The sequence below is a fragment of the Bos indicus x Bos taurus genome, chromosome 1, assembly GCF_003369695.1.
Source record: "Bos indicus x Bos taurus breed Angus x Brahman F1 hybrid chromosome 1, Bos_hybrid_MaternalHap_v2.0, whole genome shotgun sequence".
NCBI lineage: Eukaryota > Metazoa > Chordata > Mammalia > Artiodactyla > Bovidae > Bos > Bos indicus x Bos taurus.
In genome coordinates, this window is record NC_040076.1 from 52,191,293 (window position 1) to 52,211,205 (window position 19,913).

At 38.9% G+C, this 19,913-nt stretch overlaps 1 protein-coding gene across 14 annotated transcripts in view; it reads left to right on the plus strand.

Moving 5' to 3' along the window:
* Window positions 1-19,913, plus strand: part of BBX (BBX, HMG-box containing) — a 297,884-nt gene that overhangs the window by 268,722 nt on the left and 9,249 nt on the right. For 10 of the 14 annotated variants that reach the window (XM_027566187.1, XM_027565800.1, XM_027566521.1 and 7 more), the window contains 4 exons: window positions 6,958-7,047; window positions 8,403-8,462; window positions 16,511-16,708; window positions 18,686-18,872. In XM_027566187.1, the coding sequence (XP_027421988.1) occupies window positions 6,958-7,047; window positions 8,403-8,462; window positions 16,511-16,708; window positions 18,686-18,872 (535 nt within the window). The remainder of the gene's footprint in view (window positions 1-6,957; window positions 7,048-8,402; window positions 8,463-16,510; window positions 16,709-18,685; window positions 18,873-19,913) is intronic. The other 4 variants (XM_027566433.1, XM_027566604.1, XM_027566769.1 and 1 more) reach the window with 4 other exon arrangements.

Below are 19,913 nucleotides of genomic sequence, written 5' to 3' on the forward strand. Positions count from 1 at the left end.
GACATTCATTTTAGAGCTCTGAAGTTGGCTGAATTATCTATCAGGGACTGTAACAATAGATTTATTTTTGTAAAGCTATAAAACCCTGAAGTTAGGATCTATTTTCATGAGACCTTCTCTTGGGTCTTGGTTGTCTGTTACATGTTTTTCCTCTCCCAGCTGAGATTAACAGTATTTCTTTCGATGTGAAATAGCTTTTTTGGAGCTTTGGATTATACTTCATACAATATCATCTTAACTCTTCTGTTATGCCTCTCAAGCCACAAAGTCCCTGGTTCTTACACAGTGTACCAGTAATTGCATAAATAGGAAGGCTGTCAAGACCTTAGATTTTGCTCATTCCAACTTGTGGAGCAAAATGCAATTAAAATAAAACAGAAATTAAATAATATATTCTCTATTTAGCAAACTAAAGAAGTAGTATTTGTATTTGATTATAATTTGGCATTAGCAGTGCCCGTGTACTATCCTACAAGTTATTAATGAAATTATCATACCAGCTGTGCTGTAATTGCCTGATCTTTAGAGGATAGAGGAGATTGTTTTCTTAGAGTCTAGACCCTTTGCATTTTTGCATAATGAATTGTTCAAAGCAAACATTGTGAGTGAGATCAGTAATTCTTTAGTAAAGGAGCATGTTTTCATAGGAAACCTCATTTTTTCTCCAACAACATTTGTCTGTATTTTATTTTCTCCTGTATTTGTTATTCAACATTTATTATTGTATTTTTCCCTGCCTTATACTAGGTATTTCTTTTTTTTTTTTAAGCTACTCCAGTTTATATAAAATGTATAGAATTTTTATGAAATGTAATTTCTAGAAGAAATATTTATGTATGCATTTATATAGTTATATACCTCAAGATCATAGGACCTAGTTGGGTTTATACTTGTATTTTTCCAGTGGTCATCTTATTTGTATCTGTATTTCCAAGTAATCTTTCCCTTTTCCATCATCCCCTCTACTGTCTCTGCCCTGTTCCTTAAGTGTATATAATGGGTCTACCTTCCTCTAACAAGGTCCAGGCTACATTATAGTAGGCTTAGTATATAGATGATTTAGGCATAGACTCTCCCTTTGCTTCTAAGATTATCCAGGAAGTTATCTCTCATTCATAATGCAGGTCAGCTGCAGTAGCCCATTTCTATCGTGTTTTCTGGTTTATCTCACACAGTTACTTGTATATATTCAAATGAAAGCTTTGAATTATAAATCTAAATTTAATTGTAACTTAAGAGATTTGTTTTGACAAATTATTTTAAGTATACTGTTAATGTGTGAAGCACTTTTTAAAAAAGTATCAGAAGTCAGAGTGCTCTGTAAAATAGTAATTTTCAAGCAAGTAGGGTCATGAAGAAAAAGTTAATTGAGCTCAATTTGGAGTGTTTAAATTATGCCCAAGCTTGACCCTTGACTCAATTTCTCCTTCCTTATCTCTTTTATCTTTTCACATTGTTTTTTAGCCTATTAACAAACATACTGTTCATCTTTCTCATGTTTTTCCAATTTACGCTTACTCTGCAAGATTCAAATTTCCACGGTTAAAGAATTTGAAATTTTTGAAAATCACAATGGAAATAAAAGAAGCAGGTTTACAATGTTAAAGACTGAGGACAGAATCCCCTGTTTGGGATTGAGCTTACCTGACTATATTAATAATGTTTAAGAGCTGAGATGTGATGAAAATCAGGCCATCCCTTTCCCGTCAGGAAGTGATTGCTTCCAGGTTGGGCAGAACTCTGTTTCTTGCCCTGTAGCTATTTGAGAGTCTTCACTGTCCCTAGACATTTTCTTAAGCATGGTGACAACACATTTACAGGTATAAAAGGTATGCCTAATATAATCCTGAGTTTTTTAACAAGACATGCATGTCTAGCCCAATAAGGTGGCTCCTCCTCAATGAATCCTAACTTGATTGTGGTTCATTTACTTAAACTTATTCCAGCCCACAGATTCATATGTTCAGCAGCCACTTTGCTATAAATTATTACAAAGGAATTTACTGTTTCATTGGCCCTTCATTACTTACGTGTTCATTACCGAAATGACAGCCTAGTCTTAGGATAAAACCTCTGCTCTTCTTATAGCTTAAAAACATGAAACTATAGAAGCTGGACATTGGCACCACCATTCAAGTTACGCCTAACACTTGTTTCCTACTGCAGTTCTCCAAACCAAGCTTCTCTTAATTCAACTCACCTGCTGACCTTGAAAAATTTTCATACCATACTAATACTAAAAGGGCTCTGTGTCACTATACTTCTTAGCTAAAACATGTCCATTTTTCAGCAAACCATGAACAACATTAATGTTTTGAAAACGTTGTTATCCGTGTCTCTGTGGCACGCCTCCGACCGTCCCAGATTACAGTTTGTCTTTGCTATTTTTTACCCAGCTGTGAAGTTGGGATGCAAAAAAAATCGATATCTTCAAAATACAGGCCATCCTGCCCAAAAATGTTGGTGAAGTCCTAAGCTAGTTTGTATGCCAGCAATGGTGATTTCTGTCATAAGGAAGTGCAAACTGGTACCAACAGTCTTTCAAGAGGTTTCGTAGGAAGATGGGAGAATGAGATGGCATGGAAACTTGAGATGGTGGTTCATGGAAAGACAGTTGCCATCTGTTTGCTTTCTGGAAGATTCCTTCTCAACTTCTTTTCTCTGTTTTTGACTTCCTACCTTCTTTTCCCTCCTTGGACATTTCTATGTTAATTATAATTAAGGAAAAATAGTAGTATATGTGCTGTTTATTACAAATTTTGACTTTATTTTCCTTGAACAAAATATCAAACATGTATACCATACTGGTGGACAGGAGTCAAATCGTTCACTTCTTGACTAAAGTTACTGCTTTTCAGTGAATATCCTTGTATCTTATCCTCATATCAAACTCCTTCAAGTTATTTGAACTTGTCGTTTGCTTAGATTTGTTTTATAGTTCGGGATGGCTAGCAGCAAGGCTGTTTAAAAATATAACTTTACGGAAGCTCTTCTGGGTACTAAACCTCCCTGGATGTTCTCTTTTTATGTTAAAATTGACAAGCTCTATATTAAGTTTTGTCCTTAAATTATACTTTTTAGGTTTCTCCGAGTATGGTTGGGTCTGAAAATACGTATTCTTTTCTTCTTTCTTAACCCATTCCATACATCAAACCAGTTTGTTTCTGTGAGCCATTTCCTGATCCCATTGTCCTCGTTCACAGTGATGAACAAAAGCATTCTCCCTGTGAGCCAGTGCCTTGTTATCATTAGATTATCTTCCCTTGGTAAATCACTAGGATCCTTATGATCCAGAGAAGTCTCAGAATTGTTTCTCTGCTTTCTGCTTTCTTCTGCTTCTGTTTTCCATGATTGCCCATGCATCTGTCATTCATGTGCACCAGCCTTACAGCTTCCTGGATTGTATAAAATACATATGAATGATGGCAAATGGGCTATAAGGAACCTCTATAGTATTAGTGTATATCATCCACATGATATACTGTCTTTGTATCTGTTAAATTTATTTTCTTTCCCTTTTCATTCACTTCCCTCCAACCCCAAAAAACAAATAAGAAGTGTTTTCTGTTTCCATTTCAAACCACTACCACCCAATTCAGAATATTTGTTATTGGTTATTTAGAAGGATGACTTGGTATAGTCCTCAAAAATCACTTGTAAACCTTTATGTTATCAGTAATAATAGCAACAACTGTCATTTCTTGAACTCTTTATTTATGCCATCCAGTGTTTTAAGAGCTTTATTCATGCAACAATATTGTTGAAAATCATTCATGTGTTAAGCACCATTCTAGGCATGTAGAATGTATCTGAATGAAAACAAAGAACCCTGCTGCCATGGAGGTTACATATACTGTCTGGGAGTACCAGACAGTAAATAAGCCTAAACAATAATATTTCAGAAGGTGAGCAGTAATATGGAAAAAGAATAGGTTTGATAGAACTAGGTCAAAGATTAACAAAGGAGAAGACTTGAACACTGTATAACAGCTAGACCTAACAGACATATATAGAATGCTCCACGCAACAACAGCATCATATACACTCTTCTCAGGTACACATGGGACAGTCTCCAGAACACACAGTATGCTGGAACATTTAACAAAAAGGACTGAAATGATTAAAATTATGTTTTCTGACCACAGTGGAATGAAAGTAAAAATTAACCACAGGAGAAAATTCAGAAAACTCAAAAGTAAGTGGAAATTAAACAACACACTCTAAATAACCAGTGAGTCAAAGAAGAAATCAGTAGGGAAATATGAAAATACTTTGAGATGAGCAAAATGAAAGTATAGCATGCTGAAATTTATAGGTACAGCTAAAGCATAACTTATAAGGAAGTTTATAGGTATAAATTCATATATTAAAATAGAAGAAAGATACCAAATCAATAACCTAACCTTTCTTGAGACACTGTTAGCAGAACAAACTAAACCTAAAAAAGTAAAAGAAAGGAAATAATAAAGATTAGAGAGGGGATTAATGAAATGAAATTAATTAAATAAAGAATAGGAAAATAGTCATGTATGGATGTGAGAGTTGGACTGTGAAGAAAGCTGAGCACCGAAGAATTGATGCTTTTGAACTATGGTGTTGGAGAAGACTCTTGAGAGTCTCTTGGACTGCAAGGAGATCCAACCAGTCCATTCTGAAGGAGATCAGTCCTGGGATTTCTTTGGAAGGAATGATGCTAAAGCTGAAACTCCGGTACTTTGGCCACCTCATGCAAAGAGTTGACTCATTGGAAAAGACTCTGATGCTGGGAGGGATTGGGGGCGGGAGGAGAAGGGGACGACAGAGGATGAGATGGCTGGATGGCATCACTGATTCGATGGACTTGAGTCTGAGTGAACTCCGGGAGTTGGTGATGGACAGGGAGGCCTGGCGTGCTGCGATTCATGGGGTTGCAAAGAGTCGGACACGACTGAGCGACTGAACTGAACTTAGCTGAGGAAAATAATGGAGAAAAGTCATTAAAACCAAAAGCTAATTCTTTGAAAAGAAAAACAAACTTGATAAACATTTAACTAGACTTACCAAGAAAGAAAGAAAACAAATTCAGAAGTGAAATAGGAATCATTATTACCAACCTCACAAAAATGGAAAGGATTGAAAAGGAATACTATGAATAATTGTATGCTGATAAGTTAGACCACCTCCATGAAATGGGCAGTTACTGGAAAAACACAAACTACTGAAACTGACTTAAGAAATAGACAATGTAAATAGACCTATAACTAGTATGAAGATTGAACTTAGTAAGCAAAAAAGTACCAGACCCAGATGGCTTTACTACTGAATTCTTCCAAATGTTTAAATAATTAATACCAGTTTTTCATAAGCTTGCTCATAACATTAAAAGAGGAGGGAACACTTCACAACTCATTCTAAGAAGCCAGTATTACCTTCATGTCAAAACTCGACAAACATATCACACAGACAAGAAAATCCAAAACTGCAGACCACTCTCTCTAACACATGTAGGCACAGAAATCCTTAACAAAATGCTAACAGACTGAATCCATGTAAGAATTATATACTGTAATCAACTGGTGTTTTACCCCAGGAATGCAAGGCTGGTTTAACATCCAAAAATCCAGTTGCTGTAATATACCATAGCAGTAGGACAAGGACAAAGAAAAATCCACAGGATCATCTCAGTAGATGTCGAAAGAACATTTGACAAAATTCAGCATCTTTTTCATGATAACAGCCAACAAACTCAGAAGGGAACTTAAAAATCTGATAAAAGACATAAAAAAAACAACTTTGCAACCAGCATTATGCTTAATGGTGAAAGATTGAGTGCTTTCCCCCTAAGATAGGGAATAAGACAAGGATGTCCACTCTCACCATTTCTATTCAACATTGTAGTGGAGGTTCTAGACAGGGCAGTTTGGGATACAGAGACTATAGATGTAGGGAGGAGTATAGTAGCTAAAAGGATATGAGGTTTATTTTTGAGGTGGTGAAAATGTCCTCAAATTGATGACGGCTGCAAATATTTGGGAACATGAAAACCATTTGATGGTATACTTTAGACAGGAGCACAGATAGTTGCCTCTGGCAGGAAGACAGGGCACGTGGGTGCAGATCCTGGTAGGTGGGTAGATGCAGCAGGAGCAGCTTAGAGAGCTTCTAATTTTTAAAATCCTCACTTCAACCCTGTGAGTTAGGCACTATTATTATCCCCATTTACACATGAGGAAACAGAAGTTATGTAAGATGATTGTCAGTTTCACATAGGAATATCCTCAAAGTGTAGAAAGCAACCTGCTTTGGGGAGGTCAGTGCTGTTGTTGCCATTTCTGATGGTGACTGAAAAACCCCAAGTCTCTTTTCTTTATCTGAGCAAACTAAGATGCAGCTTGAGACTTCTGCCCATTCCCTACTCCCCTCCCCCTGCCACCCTCCACAAAAAGGTCTTGACAAGTATTTTTCTATTTTTAAATCAATCTTTTCTTCCTAGAATATCCTCAGAATAGGATGGAAAGCTATCTAATGCTATCAGGCCAACCTGAAAGTCATCCTCAAAGTTCTGTCCTTGTGAAGAGCAGTTACTTAGGAGAAACAAAATGTCCATGTCATCCTTGCCTTCGTGATATTTAGGAATCTAAAGTAAAATCTTCTGTTGATTACAGACTACCTCTGTACTGCCGTTACTGGCTGTGGTCTGCTGTAGCCACTACATCTGCAGTTTCTGCTGAGGGCGTCCCAGCCCTAATGGAGACTTCTGTCAGATATATTTCTAAGGAAAATCTCACTGGTTTTTCAGTAAATCTAGGGAAGGGAGCTAAGCACGAGTTGGATGAGAAAAGATGCAAGATGACATTTCCTGTGAATCAGTTTGCTTATTCTACAAGTTGGGGGAGGGTGTAATTGTTTAGAAACACGGAGTTTTTTTTTATGAAGCATTGTAAATTTTAAATATATTTATATTAATATTGTCTGTAGGTCCTTTCCAGTCTCAGAAAAAGAACTTATTCCACAAAATTGTCAGCAAATATAAGCACAAAAAGGAGAAGCCTAATGTTCCGGAAAAAGGTATTGGTGCCTTCCATGCTCCATTAAGACTTCCCAGCCACCTCCATTGTGGATTCATCTTTGAGTGACGCTTCACTGCACCGTCTTCGCCTTTACCTCCCCTCTGCTTGCTTCAATGTCATCAGCTCTGACGCAGGCACATTCATTATTTCTAGACTCTGCAGCTAATTGCAAAGAGGGATCTTTTCCACTTCTGTACTCAAATCCCTTATTTGTCTCTAGTTTCAGAGTTCCATATGAATCCTAAAACTGCTTTTTTTTATTTGTATTTGGTACATTTTTAAATTTAGTCTTCATGAGCTCTTCTCTACTTATTTTCATTTGCCTGTTCTCGTTTTTCTCATGTTTGGCAGCCGTCAAAGCAGGACCACATTTCCTGCTTCCTGAAATCTTCCCAGTTTCATATTCATATGAAAGTCCCACAATTTCTATACTTTCTCTGACACTTGAGGATCCTTGTCAAGGGGGATTCCACTCCTACGTCGTAACCTGTCTTTCTCTCTCTTTTTCTGTCTATATACTTAGCTTGTCAGGCTCTTCCCACCTCCTTCAGTCACATAACCATTATTTCCAGAGGGCATGAGAGACATACGCACTCTACCCTCCCTTTACTCTGAGCATCGGTGTCATTGTCATGATCTGGATGGGCCCTTGAACCTCTTCAGGGCTCATCTAAAGATTTCCCTCTCTACAGTTCAGGCCTCTGTTCTCTCACACAGAAGATAAATTTCCCCGTCTGGTTCAGTACAGCCACGTGTCCTGGAAGTCAGTCTTTCTCGAGCATCTCCTGCATGTCAGTGTTGTGACTGCCATGAGCCTGCTCATCCGATGCCCATTTGCATCCTACTTGCATGGCCAGATGTGGAGTCCTTTGTGTTTATGGAATGAGGCTTTAAATGCAGCTGTCTTCCGTGTGTAGACATACATGCCTGAGTGTTCCTGTGTGTGACCTTTTACTTATTGGGTTTTATTTTCACCTGCATTTCAGCCTCTTAGTTTTGTTTTATATGTTGGTATTTATTCTCTGCTTTCAGTGGAGAACTCTCTCTAGGTAAAATGTCAGCTTTTATCTTTATCTTTTAACCAATCTCGAGGTTAATCTCGATTAAAGTCATAGAAATTATCCAACAATGTTTTTATAAAATGCAAATTTGTTTACTTTTAATGCATTTCTGATATGGCCTAATTAGTTGGCAAATATGGTTTTGAGAGTTAAATAGTTGAAGTAAAATTGTGTTTCATTTGTGTTATAACGCTTTTTTATTGAGGTGGTTTTGTGGATTGTCTTATTTTTATAGTGTATGTGTCTGTACTAGGAGTAGAGGTTCATTTTCCTTTTCTGTTACTGCTTTTAGGAAGTGGGGATAAATGGTCAAGCAAGCAACTCTTCTTGGATGCCATTCACCCTACAGAAGGTAAAGGAAGCAACATTCATTGTATCGTTTCAGGTAGACTATGCTGGAAATGGCATAGTTTTTGTAGATTTAAAAAGACACCAATTTATACAGAATTAAGCAACAGCATTAGACCTGTTATTTTTTAATTTTGAGTTATTTTTAATTTTCAAATCAAAATTGATAGTTTTTTTGCTTTTTTAAGTTTTTTAAATTATTAAAATATGATAACACTTTTACCAGAGACTTGGAAAAAACAAAACAAAATTACATACAGTTCCATTAGGTATTAACAATTATTTTTTAAGTAGATAAATTAAGACTCAGTTGGAGTTTCAATATCAAACTCTTAAAAATTAATTGAATGAATAGATAGAAAAGTAGGATATATTAGATCTGAAAAGCACTATGAACCAATTCAAAAGTGACAAAATTTTTATCTTACTAATGGTCAGGCTGTGGAGTTTAATTTGTGAAAGGGGGATTTTTAACCACAATAACCAGAAATTAGAGGGGTTTTTTTGTTTTTAACTTTGCTGCCTTGGGTTTTTAGTTGTGGCATGTGGTGCTGTGCGGGTTTAGTTGCTCCGTGGCATGTGGGATCTTAGTTCCCCAACCAGGGATTGAACCTGTGTCCCTTGTATTGCAAGGCAGATTCTTAACCACTGGGCCACCAGGGAAGTCCCAAATTAGAGGTTTCAAAACTGGAAATATTCAGTATTGCAGCTCACATTGCAAGAGGATGCTCTTGGGAAGTCCAATGGAGCAGCGCAGGGCTCTCCTGGAGGTGGGAGCCCTGCAGAAGTGATTCCTGACCCGGCCTTCCTCCCCAACCCACTGCCCAGTTCCTCTTGACTGTGATCAAAGGGAATGTCCCTGAGGCTTTTGGTAGCCAAAGAAAAGCCCCATATTGACTGGTAAATGTTAGAAGTGCAGATTTTATTTCAAATTTCCCACAGTCATATTTGTGACTTTATATAATTCCTCCTAAGTATTGAACTACAGGTAAATGAAGATTTTGCGGTGGGTAAAAAGCCATACGTCCATTCTTCCCACTGATACTCTTTTCCATTTAGATATTTTTAAAAAGCTGAACATTTTTCCAACGTGTCATGAGGAGTCACTTCATTTGAAAATTAGGAGAGATTTTCATGATGATCTTTTTGATTTACCCCTTTGGTTTATTTACTTATGGCTACAAAGGGGAACTTGATGAACAAGTCCATGTCTCTTGATTCCCAAAGGAATCAAGGAATATACTCTCATTCCTTTGTTGAAAGAGAAAAAATTAAAATACACACGTGGCCTAAACGTGTGTATTTTATACACGTTTTATTAAAAAAACACTCATTTTTAAATATATTTGTCAAAAATATTCAAATTTGAGTTCATCATTAACGTGAACTTTCGTTGTTTGGTTGGCACAGTTCACATGAACTGCATGTCTGCTTTTATGTCATTTTGCTTTTAGAGAAAATGCCAGCAATATGTCTCCTTTCTGACTTATTATTTCACATTCACAGCCTCTATAGAGTATCATTTCTGCACTTTGCTGGCAAACAACATGTGAATTGTTGTGCCACTCTCAGTATTAAATCCTACATCCCTAAATTGATATACATTCACACTTGTGTATTTTAAAAATATGTTCTGCACAGATTTGATAAATGTAAGGCACTGATGCACTATCAGAGGAATCTGAAAGAGGCATTTAAGACAATATTACTCTTTTCTTGAAATGATGCTGTTCTAAATATTTTAATTTTAAAACAGTGAAAACCCTACCTCATCTAAAAGGAGGTATCACAACATGTGCAGGGTGGTAAAAGAGCGAGTAAGTAAGAATTAGGGGATCTGATTCCTAATCCCAGACCTGCCACTAATGCGTGGTTTCTGGTAGGACAGACCCTTTAACCTCATAGGATTCACTCTCCACATTTGTTCTCTATTGTAGAATATGTTTGTTTAGGGGTGAAATAAATGAGAAGGCAGAGTAATACATGAACTGTACATTTCATTTCCCCTCTAACACTTTGATGATTTTATTACTGTGATAACTGTGATATGTGAAAATACCATATTCTGAAGCCCTAAATTTCTGCCATTTGGAGGGCAGAAATGTAAATTAATTTTTAATCTTCTAGGCATCAAAAGGGTTTAGTTGGAAATATTTATTATCTTTGATATTTAATTATATTTATTATTAATGTGTATGGAATGAAACTTTGGCGAATAGGCACTGAAAATTGCATATCTTTTAGCATAGAGTGCAAATTCATTTTACATAGCCAGACAAAAAGGAATCAGATTGAGCCCTGGGAATTAACCAGTAATTTAAAGTGACTTTTTGTTGTTTATTTTTATAACATCCCCTCCATTTTATTGTTCAGGTGGTGACTATGTGATATGTGTCCACGTCATTCCTTGTTAAAACTTCATCTTGGAGATTATTATGAGGACAGAAAAAGGAAACCGTAATCAGGACAGTGTAGCATGTGTAGGCTATCCTGGGCAAAGGTTAGACAGACGTTAGAAGTTTGTAACAGATGCCTATAAATGAAGTATTGATTCCACTGAGGCTACATATGCAGCTGTTAGCTGCTTCTGACTCTGTTAGATGACTTAAAGTTCACTATCCTTTACTTACACTATCCTGAGTACAATTGACTGTGAATTTTCTCCCCTAAAATATTAGAAATTTTCAGGGGTTTAGTAGTCACATCTGAGGTTTAAATGCTAAGCTTATAATTTATAAGCATTTCCCCCATGCTTTTAAAATTCCAAATTGCTGAACCACTTCTTAAACTTGCAAATCATTTAAAAAAAAAAAAAGATTGCCTTATAGGCTAGAATTCAAGGTAAAATTTTCAGAAAAACCAAGGTGACCTCCCTCTGCCACTGTGTTTTCTTTCCACCAAGTTACAGTGTCATAAGTTCATGCTTAAGCTAGAGGTTTCTAATTGTAATAATATTGATGGGGATGATTACTACTTAATATTGTTTTATGTTTCCAGGGGGTTCTCACGTTTACTTTTTGCATAAATGAATCTTAACAGCAGCTCCAGTCAATTTAAGGAGACCTTATCAGCTTCAAATACCTGATAAGGAATTGAAGCCTGGCCAATGTAAACAGGAAGGGAAGAAACCGGCACCAAAGCACAGTGACCGCTACATTTTACATTTTTCAGGCATATCTGGGTAGCCCTCATTTGCTGGAATTATAAGTATTATCTTTTATAAGAAAAAAAAAGAAATCTCAGACTATGTATGTCCATAAAATTCGTTTCTTTGCACTATATAAATGTAATTACAGGGAAGAAAAGTCTAGTTTACAGTTAGATTTTTGAAATATCCACACAGTCAGGCTAACTTGATCTGTCTTCGTAAGTTCAGAGTAGTTGCTTTCTAACTTCAGCAGAGTCCCCCAGGGTCTTAGATAAGGCTCATTCATTTGACTCCTGTGTTCCATTTAGCTTTTGACTGCATTTTCAGCTCATGGGAGATTAACCCATGGCCGTGAGAGTCCAGATTTGGCTATAATAATTTCAGTGCAAGTGTGACTCCTGTAATTGGCATGTGAATTAATGACTCTGGAGCATTTTAATGGCCTCCTGGGGTAACAGTACAAGTGCGATGCTCCTTCACCAAAAAACTGACTCTACATTTTGGGAGCAGAGTTTGGAAAACAAGACAGTCTCTTATTGCCACATTCCTAATGTTACTCCAGGAATCAGCTCACATTATCACTCTCACATGATATGCTCAAAGTGTATTATGATTATTATGGAGTATAAAAAGCAGCTCTGTGGACTTGTTTTGCAGTGCTTGGGTAGGTTTGTGTGTTCAGTTACAAGCCCAAAGAGAAAATGACTAATTTGTTTTTAGAGGACAAAACCTTCCTTTTCTCACATTTCCATTAGTTTAGCGCAGGGGGAGGGGGAGGGGCAGGGGAAAGGAGCAATCTTGCTGTCTTGGTACAGGTCTTTGGGCTGTTCCCCTAAGCTTTTTTCATTTCCTGTTTCTCACCACTGTTGACCTGAAACTAACAGACTGCCAGTTATTTCTGCAGCAAAGATGAGTATATTCTGGATCAGCAGAGAATTTAACTTTGGGGTGTGCAACCATGGTGTGCAAGCCCCGATATGTCAAAGGAAGGAGAGTTTTATAGAGGGGGAAAGAAACTGGGATTGGGAGGGCTATGGTAAATCAAGTGTGTGGCTTTTCATTGTATGAGTCCCAGCCAGGAAAGAAGAAAGGTCTTTCTTCCTGTTGGGCTCTACTATCATCACAAGGCTTGAGAGCTCCCCCTTCTGGTCTCGTGACTGTTTAATTGAGGTTTCTGTTGATTAATTTTCTTGCACCACTAAGCCTTTGTTTTGAATCTTGCAGGTTGGTGGGGAGGACAGTGTATGTAAATCTAGATAAATTGTGTCCCAGTAGACCACAATTTCTACATGTGTTCAGGGTTCCTGCCTGAGATCCTTTAACCAGCTAGTTGGAGAGGATGATAAAAATAGTTTCTCTTTGTTAATGTTGCTGGACTCAGATCTACTGTTCTGTCTCAAACAGCTGTAGTTGACTCTTGAACAGTCATTTCACCCCCCACTTCACCCCTTCAGTCAGAAATTCATGTGTAACTTTACAGCTAGCCCTCTAGGCCCTGCGTATAAGCAGTTTTGCATCTGCAGATTAAACCAGCCGTGGGCTACATAGTACTGTAGTATGTATTAATGTAAAAATATCCACTTACAAGAGGACCTGTGTATTTCAAACTTGTGTTGTTCAAAGTTCAGCTGTACGTCTTTGACTTAGCTTTACCTGCTTTCCCCAATTCTTCTGTGTTAGGAAAGGGTTCTCCCTGAGCACTGACCCTGAAGACTGTCATCGGTCTAGGCCACCAGATAAGACAAGATGTTCTAGGGGTCACCCATGGGTCAGAGCATGGGACAGACTCACTCTGCCCTTTTCCTCTTAGCTACAGGAAGATCACATTACATGCCTTTTTTTTTTATATTGAAGTTTTTTCTTTTTTAAAAAAATTTTCTAATTTGCCTGTGTTGGGTCTTAACTGGCCTGTGAGCTCTTCATTGCAGCCCTTGGGCCTCTCAAGTTGCAGCACATGGACTTAGTTGCCCCATGGCCTGTAGGATCTAGTTCCCGACCAGGGATAGAACCCACATCCCTTGCATTAGAGGGCAGATTCTTAACCACTGGACCACCAGGGAAGTCCCAGATGCCTTTTTCCAGTGTGGATGGTCTACAGGCCCTGTGATTACTTTTCGATCTGACAGTGGTTTAGAGAAGACAGCGTCTGGAGAGGTGGCATTGCCTCCTTTGCAGTGATTTATGAGAACTTCTAGGGCGTTCTCCTTTTTTTCATCTTTCACTTGCCTACAGCCTGATTCATTCCTTTACTATTTCCCAGCCTCCCAATCCCTGTGACCCCATGGTCTACTGGTATCTTGTTGGCCACCTGCCTTTGACCCCGCGGCTCCTTGGCTGCTGGTGTCTGAGCATCCCCCGGTCCCATTGCCTTTAAGGCCTGATTCACCTCCCATTTGCAAACCCTTTGCACCCATACCCTTGGCTTCTTCTGGAAACATATAGGAAAATGAGTAACCACTGGAAAGAAGTTAAAATATCTGAAGTCTCACTGAAAACAAAAAGCTGACAGTCAAGGGAGTCCCACAGTCAAGGCTCTCCCACAGCCTTGAGACACCGGAGCTGACTGGAGAAAACACCGCCAGGACCTTGATTCTAGGCTGTGTGGCAAAATGAAAAGAAGTTTCAGGCTGGATGAGAGGTAGTCTCATCCAGCTTCCATCTTTACATGAGGAAACTGAGACCCCTGGTCCCACAGTTAGTAAATTAAAAAGTCAAGAATAGAATCTTCAGGGACTGATATTTCCATTAGCCCCCTATTGTTGCCATAGAAACCAGGTCATCTTTCCCAACCCTCTTAGCCCTTTTCTGGTGTCCATGCCTTTTCTCTGACCTTTTTGATTCTTTTCTTATACAAGCAGTAATTTGGATTTAATGCACCCTTCATCTTTGGAATCCTGCTACACCCTTATCTCCACAAGTTCTAGATTTTTCTGGGAAGAGGAAGAAAAAGAGAGCAGAGGTTAATGCTTTGTCTGGAAGGTCTATCTGTAATCCAGTGATCATACCAGAGATCACAAGTTTCCCCTTGTAGTCAGAAGGGACAACTGATCGGCCTAGATAAGAAACTAGACTTTGAAGCTTATGAATATCCAATGACGTTATTGTAAACTCAGATTTTGGCTTCTTTATATAGGAGGCTTGAATTTCAGGGCTAATGCAGAGTCATGAAACACTTTTGGAGTGTTTCTGACCAAATTATCTTTTTATTTTGCTGGTAGTTTTCATTGAAGTTTAAACTAAAAAAAAAATTTTTTTTAATGCATATATACCACCACTGGCCTATGTGAAGCTAACTGCAAAGTATCAATATTCCACAACTGACCTGATCAGATCTATAATTTAAAAGGAGCCTTCTTCCTAATTTTTAATTACTTGCTTGAAAAGATGTTTGGGAGCATTGCCAAATAGTTTTTGTTTGTTTGTTTGTTTTTAAGTAACTGTTATCTTAAGCCTGTCCACACACAGATGTCTATTATGCAATAATATAGCAAGACCAAGCCACAAATCATGATATGATTTCTGCTTTTTACATTGTTTCTCTTGATGTGATTGAAATGATATCCCACTTGTTTGGAATAGGAAGCCTGGTTTCAAATGCTTAAGGGCAAAATTGTTACTGATTTGTAGCCTCCTTTCTCAAGGCTGCACCTAAACCCATTAGGGGGCTACATTAAAATTTTTAAATGAAGCCTATATAAGTATTTATATCAATAAATGCATTTTTTCACACCTTGAGTTATTTCTTGTGCTGTGTTCCTTTTATTTTAGCTTGTCTTTCTACATTACATATACTGTGTTATTTCCAATGTCTGCCTTCTTATCCACCTTTTAATAAGCACCTGCAGATGCCCTCCAAGTTGATTTCCTGACCCACACTCCCCTTCTTTTTGTCAAAAACAGTTTCTAGAACTGTCTTAAGAGATTGGACAGTTAAAAATGGAAAGATGCCTCTTTCTCCCAGTCAGGAAACTTGACTACAAAGAAATACTCCTAAATGCTTTTTGTACTCATATCTGCATCTTCCTGTCTTAATTTAAATTAAAGGGGGAGGGAGAGGGACAGACTCCTAAGGAAATAAATAACGAAGAGACACAGCATTCCTGACCCATTTGAACTGGGAGCAAGGTCTTTGGTGGCAAATGTGTTCCTTACTCTTGACACAGTGACTAATAAGATACAAGTGCGTGCTATTAAGTGATTCGCTGATGTTACAATTAGAAAACCTGAAACTAACATTTCAGGGAATTCCGCTGACATGTACTTTATTAAATTATCTCCCTAAAGCACATTATCTTGTCCTTGAATTCTGCCAATGGGAGAGTTTCATTACGAGCTAGCTTCATCAGTGTTTGCCAGGTCCTTCTATTATGCACTCAGTATGCATAAAAGAAGATCAGGTCTCACAGACAATTTCTTTTCTCATCAGTCCAACCTGGAGGTTGAAAACAAATATAAGTGTAAATTTAAGAAGCACGTACTTAACCTCAGTATCCGCAGAAGGAAAGAAACTTCTTTTATCTGGTAGACTAGTCTCCAGACTAGCTGGTCAAAAGTATCTCAAATAGGGATCGTGGTCATGTGTGCGACTTGTCTGTTGGGACACAGTTTATTCATATTTACACACACTTATCCACCCCACAACCTGCAAGATCCAAACACTTAGAAAATGTTACTCCACTAGCCTCTTAGTACAGTATTCTGTTGGGGGTACAGAGGGTATCCTATTCTGTACTTAATATTTAAAGAAATATTTGTTTAAAATTATGGTCAATATTTCTTTTTTCCCTCAGTACTTTGAAAACTTTAAGTTCTCGTTCAAATGGGTCGGACATTTAGAAATGTTTCCTTCTACAAGTAACACTTGTGTTTTTGTGTGTAACTGTATATGGTTTGTCCTGTTGCAGCCATATTTTCAGAAGACAAAAACACCACAGAGCCTGCTTATAAGGTTAAAAATGCCCTATCCATTCCCAACACTCCAGAGCCAACAACAACTCAAGAACCCTTGGTGGGCAGCCAAAAGAGAAAAGCAAGGAAAACCAAGATCACACACCTTGTCAGGACAGCAGATGGCCGGGTGTCACCAGCAGGAGGCACTTTGGGTAAGAAAAGGAAGTGCTTAGACAGAAAGGACCGGAGCAAGCAAGGGGCCACCATGGCCTCAGTGGCCAGAAAGTGACTCTAAGCCAACTGTGGGTCCTCCCCGAAAAGTAGGTCTGCTCTGTGGGTTCTCTCTCAGGGTCTCCTTGAGAACTGGTTTCCTGCAGACTTCTAAACATACATGTTCTGGTCTCTGTGTTAAAATCATAGGTCTTTTCCCAAGAGCACATCCAGAGTTCCTAGGAAGAAAAGGTAGCTTTTAGTACTGTTATCTGCCCTGTCTTTCTCAGCTTGCACAACCACAGATTCTTATGTAAATTCCCAAAGATCTGAGACTTTTAAAAGTACTGGATGAATCTTAGTCCTTGGTTCACTATTTAAGTCATTACAAGCCGGATCATGGGGTATGTAAACCCCCGAATTAAGAAAGCAAGTATCCCACACATCCTATACAGCTGATTCAGACCACGAAAGGAGCCTGAGAATGCTTCTCGATTTCTTGGTTCTCTAGGCTACTCGGTAACCAGATATTAACTTTCAGTGAGTTTCTCCATTTTCATTTGTGGCCTGTGGTCTGTTTGCCGTGTGGCGGCCTCTGTGGGAATTGCCTCGAGGGACCCAGGTTAAGGAATGGTGTCGAGAGTGACACTGTGCTTCCCCCTCACGTCTTGGGGTGCTCCACCAGCAGAGCATTAGTGGTGTTAGCCATTGCCATTCTGCCTTTCAGTGCCTCCAGCATCTCATTCTATCAGTGCTGAAGGAGGTGTTCCCTCCTCTCCCCCGATCCAGTTTCCAGAAAAAGGTCAAAGGCCCATAGGAATGGACCTTAAAAAAAAATTCACTTAAAAAAAAATTTTAAGTGAATGATCTTTGAGGGTGATATTTATAAATATCTGATTTAGGTTAATCCAGTTGGTGGACTCATTGTATGGTAAGATAGAAATTAGAAGTCACTTAGTGGATTTTGTGCACTTGTGTTTTACATATGTAGATTGTTAAACCTTAAAGCATGTTAAAGACCCCTAGTTCTACTGTTATATAGGAAGTGAAGCTCACAGAGGTTGAATTTTGTTTCAGAATATATTGAACTACTAAGTGTAGGGTAAGGACTAGAATCTAGTTTTCCTGATAATTAGCCTAGAAGCTCTGCTCTCCTTCCTTATCCATTCTGGATTCTGTTCTGTCATTTTCATATTGTTTAAGTTGTTATAGCTTCTGTTTTGCTTGTAGGAGGAGTGAAAGGTTTTTAGAAAACATTCCCTTTTATGTGGAAAAGCATATAGCACTGTCATGTTCTAATATATGACATTTACAGCCTTTATCAGTTACTTTCTGTAGGTAAGCTGTTTTTTGAAAAATGATGAGGATTCCTCCCCCTCCTCCTCATGTGTAAGGGCTGCATAATGAAGTGCAATCATTTCCAGCCCGTGTATTGGTATAGCATTTCAGCCACCTCTTCACAAATACCAGAAGGCCCTTTGTCTCCCTTGCAGAAGGTCTTCAAAACAAACAGTGTAGGATCTCACTGGGATTAGTTAGGCCATTCTAAGTATTGGTAACTCAGCATGCGTAGTAGGTGTGCTGTGGCGTCATCAGAGTATTTGGTCAGTTGAGTTTTGCAGGGCCATTTTACAGCATTCCTTGGCCCCTGTGCAGAAGTCCCTTGGGTTTTACTCTGACCAAGGCCCATTTTTCCCCTCTCTGTCCAAGACTGACCTATTCTTTGACCTTGGATAAAACACAGCTCCTCTGCTCGGCTTCAGGGCATAATGCTGCTTGTGGTTGCAGCTGAGCTCAATAAAAGTTTTATTCCCATGGAAGAAGAGATTCTGTAACAGCCTTAATATTCCATGGATGACAGAAGTGAGCAGGAAAGCATATTAGCTCATTTCACATTGTCTGGCACTGAGTTTTCTGTGTCCCTTCTCCGAAGAAAACAGAGCGATCCTCTCTCATGATGAATTTCCCTTCCGATGCAGATGACAAACCAAGGGAACAACTGCAGAGGAGTCTCCCTAAGGTGACTGAGACAGGCTGCAGTGATGAATGCTCACACAATAGGGAGGCCGCAGAGACGCGGAGCAGCACCCCAGAGATGCCGGCCGTGTCCGCCTTCTTCAGCCTTGCCGCACTGGCCGAAGTGGCCGCCATGGAGAACGTGCACAGGTTAGCGGTGGGAAGCCTCGCTGCCCTGAGGCCTGGGGGTCCCGTTCAGCTTTACCCCTTTCACAGAACATGGGTGGAGACCATAACATGCAAACCCAGCTCATCCCTTCTGATGTGATTGGTGATACTTTCCACAATGACTGGGGTTCGGGAGACTATTGTTTACCACGTGTTTCTATTTAGCCGTGCAGGAAAATATAAGGGAGTACGCCAGCCAAGAATTTTACTTTGAATATAGTTTATTCTGTGACTAAGCTTCATTTCTGAAGAGTCCTGAGAGAGCAGAGAGCAGCAGTATTATCTAATCATTGGAGTTTTAGAGGCAAGTCTCAGACCTGGGTTTGAGTGCAGCGTCTGTCAGCTGAAAACTGTAAGGAAGACCTTGAGCAAGAGCATTCACTTCTCTGTCCTCTGTTTTTTCTTCTGTGCAATGGCTGTAAGTGGTTCTCCTTTCATAGAGATGTACTATAGAATAAATCTAGTGTCCCAGGCCTAGCATATGGCAACACCCCCACTGAGGATGGCGTCAGTGGTTCCAGCGGAAGAGAAATGTGTGGTTTGGGAAAAAGAGCATCTCACCATCTGACTCATGGCAGGCACAAGGCCTGAATTTATCTTAAGCAACCTGTGTTTATTAGTCATTCATTTCTCTGGGCCTCAGTTTTCTCATCCTCCATTTAGCATAATGATATCCCCAAAGAATCACACAGTTGTAAGGAATCAGACGAGATCAGATGTGAAAGCCTTCTGAACTCAGTAAAGCCCCACAGAAAGTTATCAAGTTCTAAGTATATAATTGAGTGTTCTGCTATTTAATGGAACATTTGGGAAGGTAAGAAAGTCTTTTGTAAATTCAGGTATTTCATATTTTTATTCAAAATGGATTACCCGCAGATGAGTTCCTTTCTTAGGTTTTCAGTCTTCATCCCAAAAGTGCTTGAAATCCAGCCCAACTTCTTTACCCACCCACAATGGTCAGGCATCATTCTCTTTCATCTTTCATATCCAGGTTTAGGAAAGTTGCTCAGTCATGTCCAACTC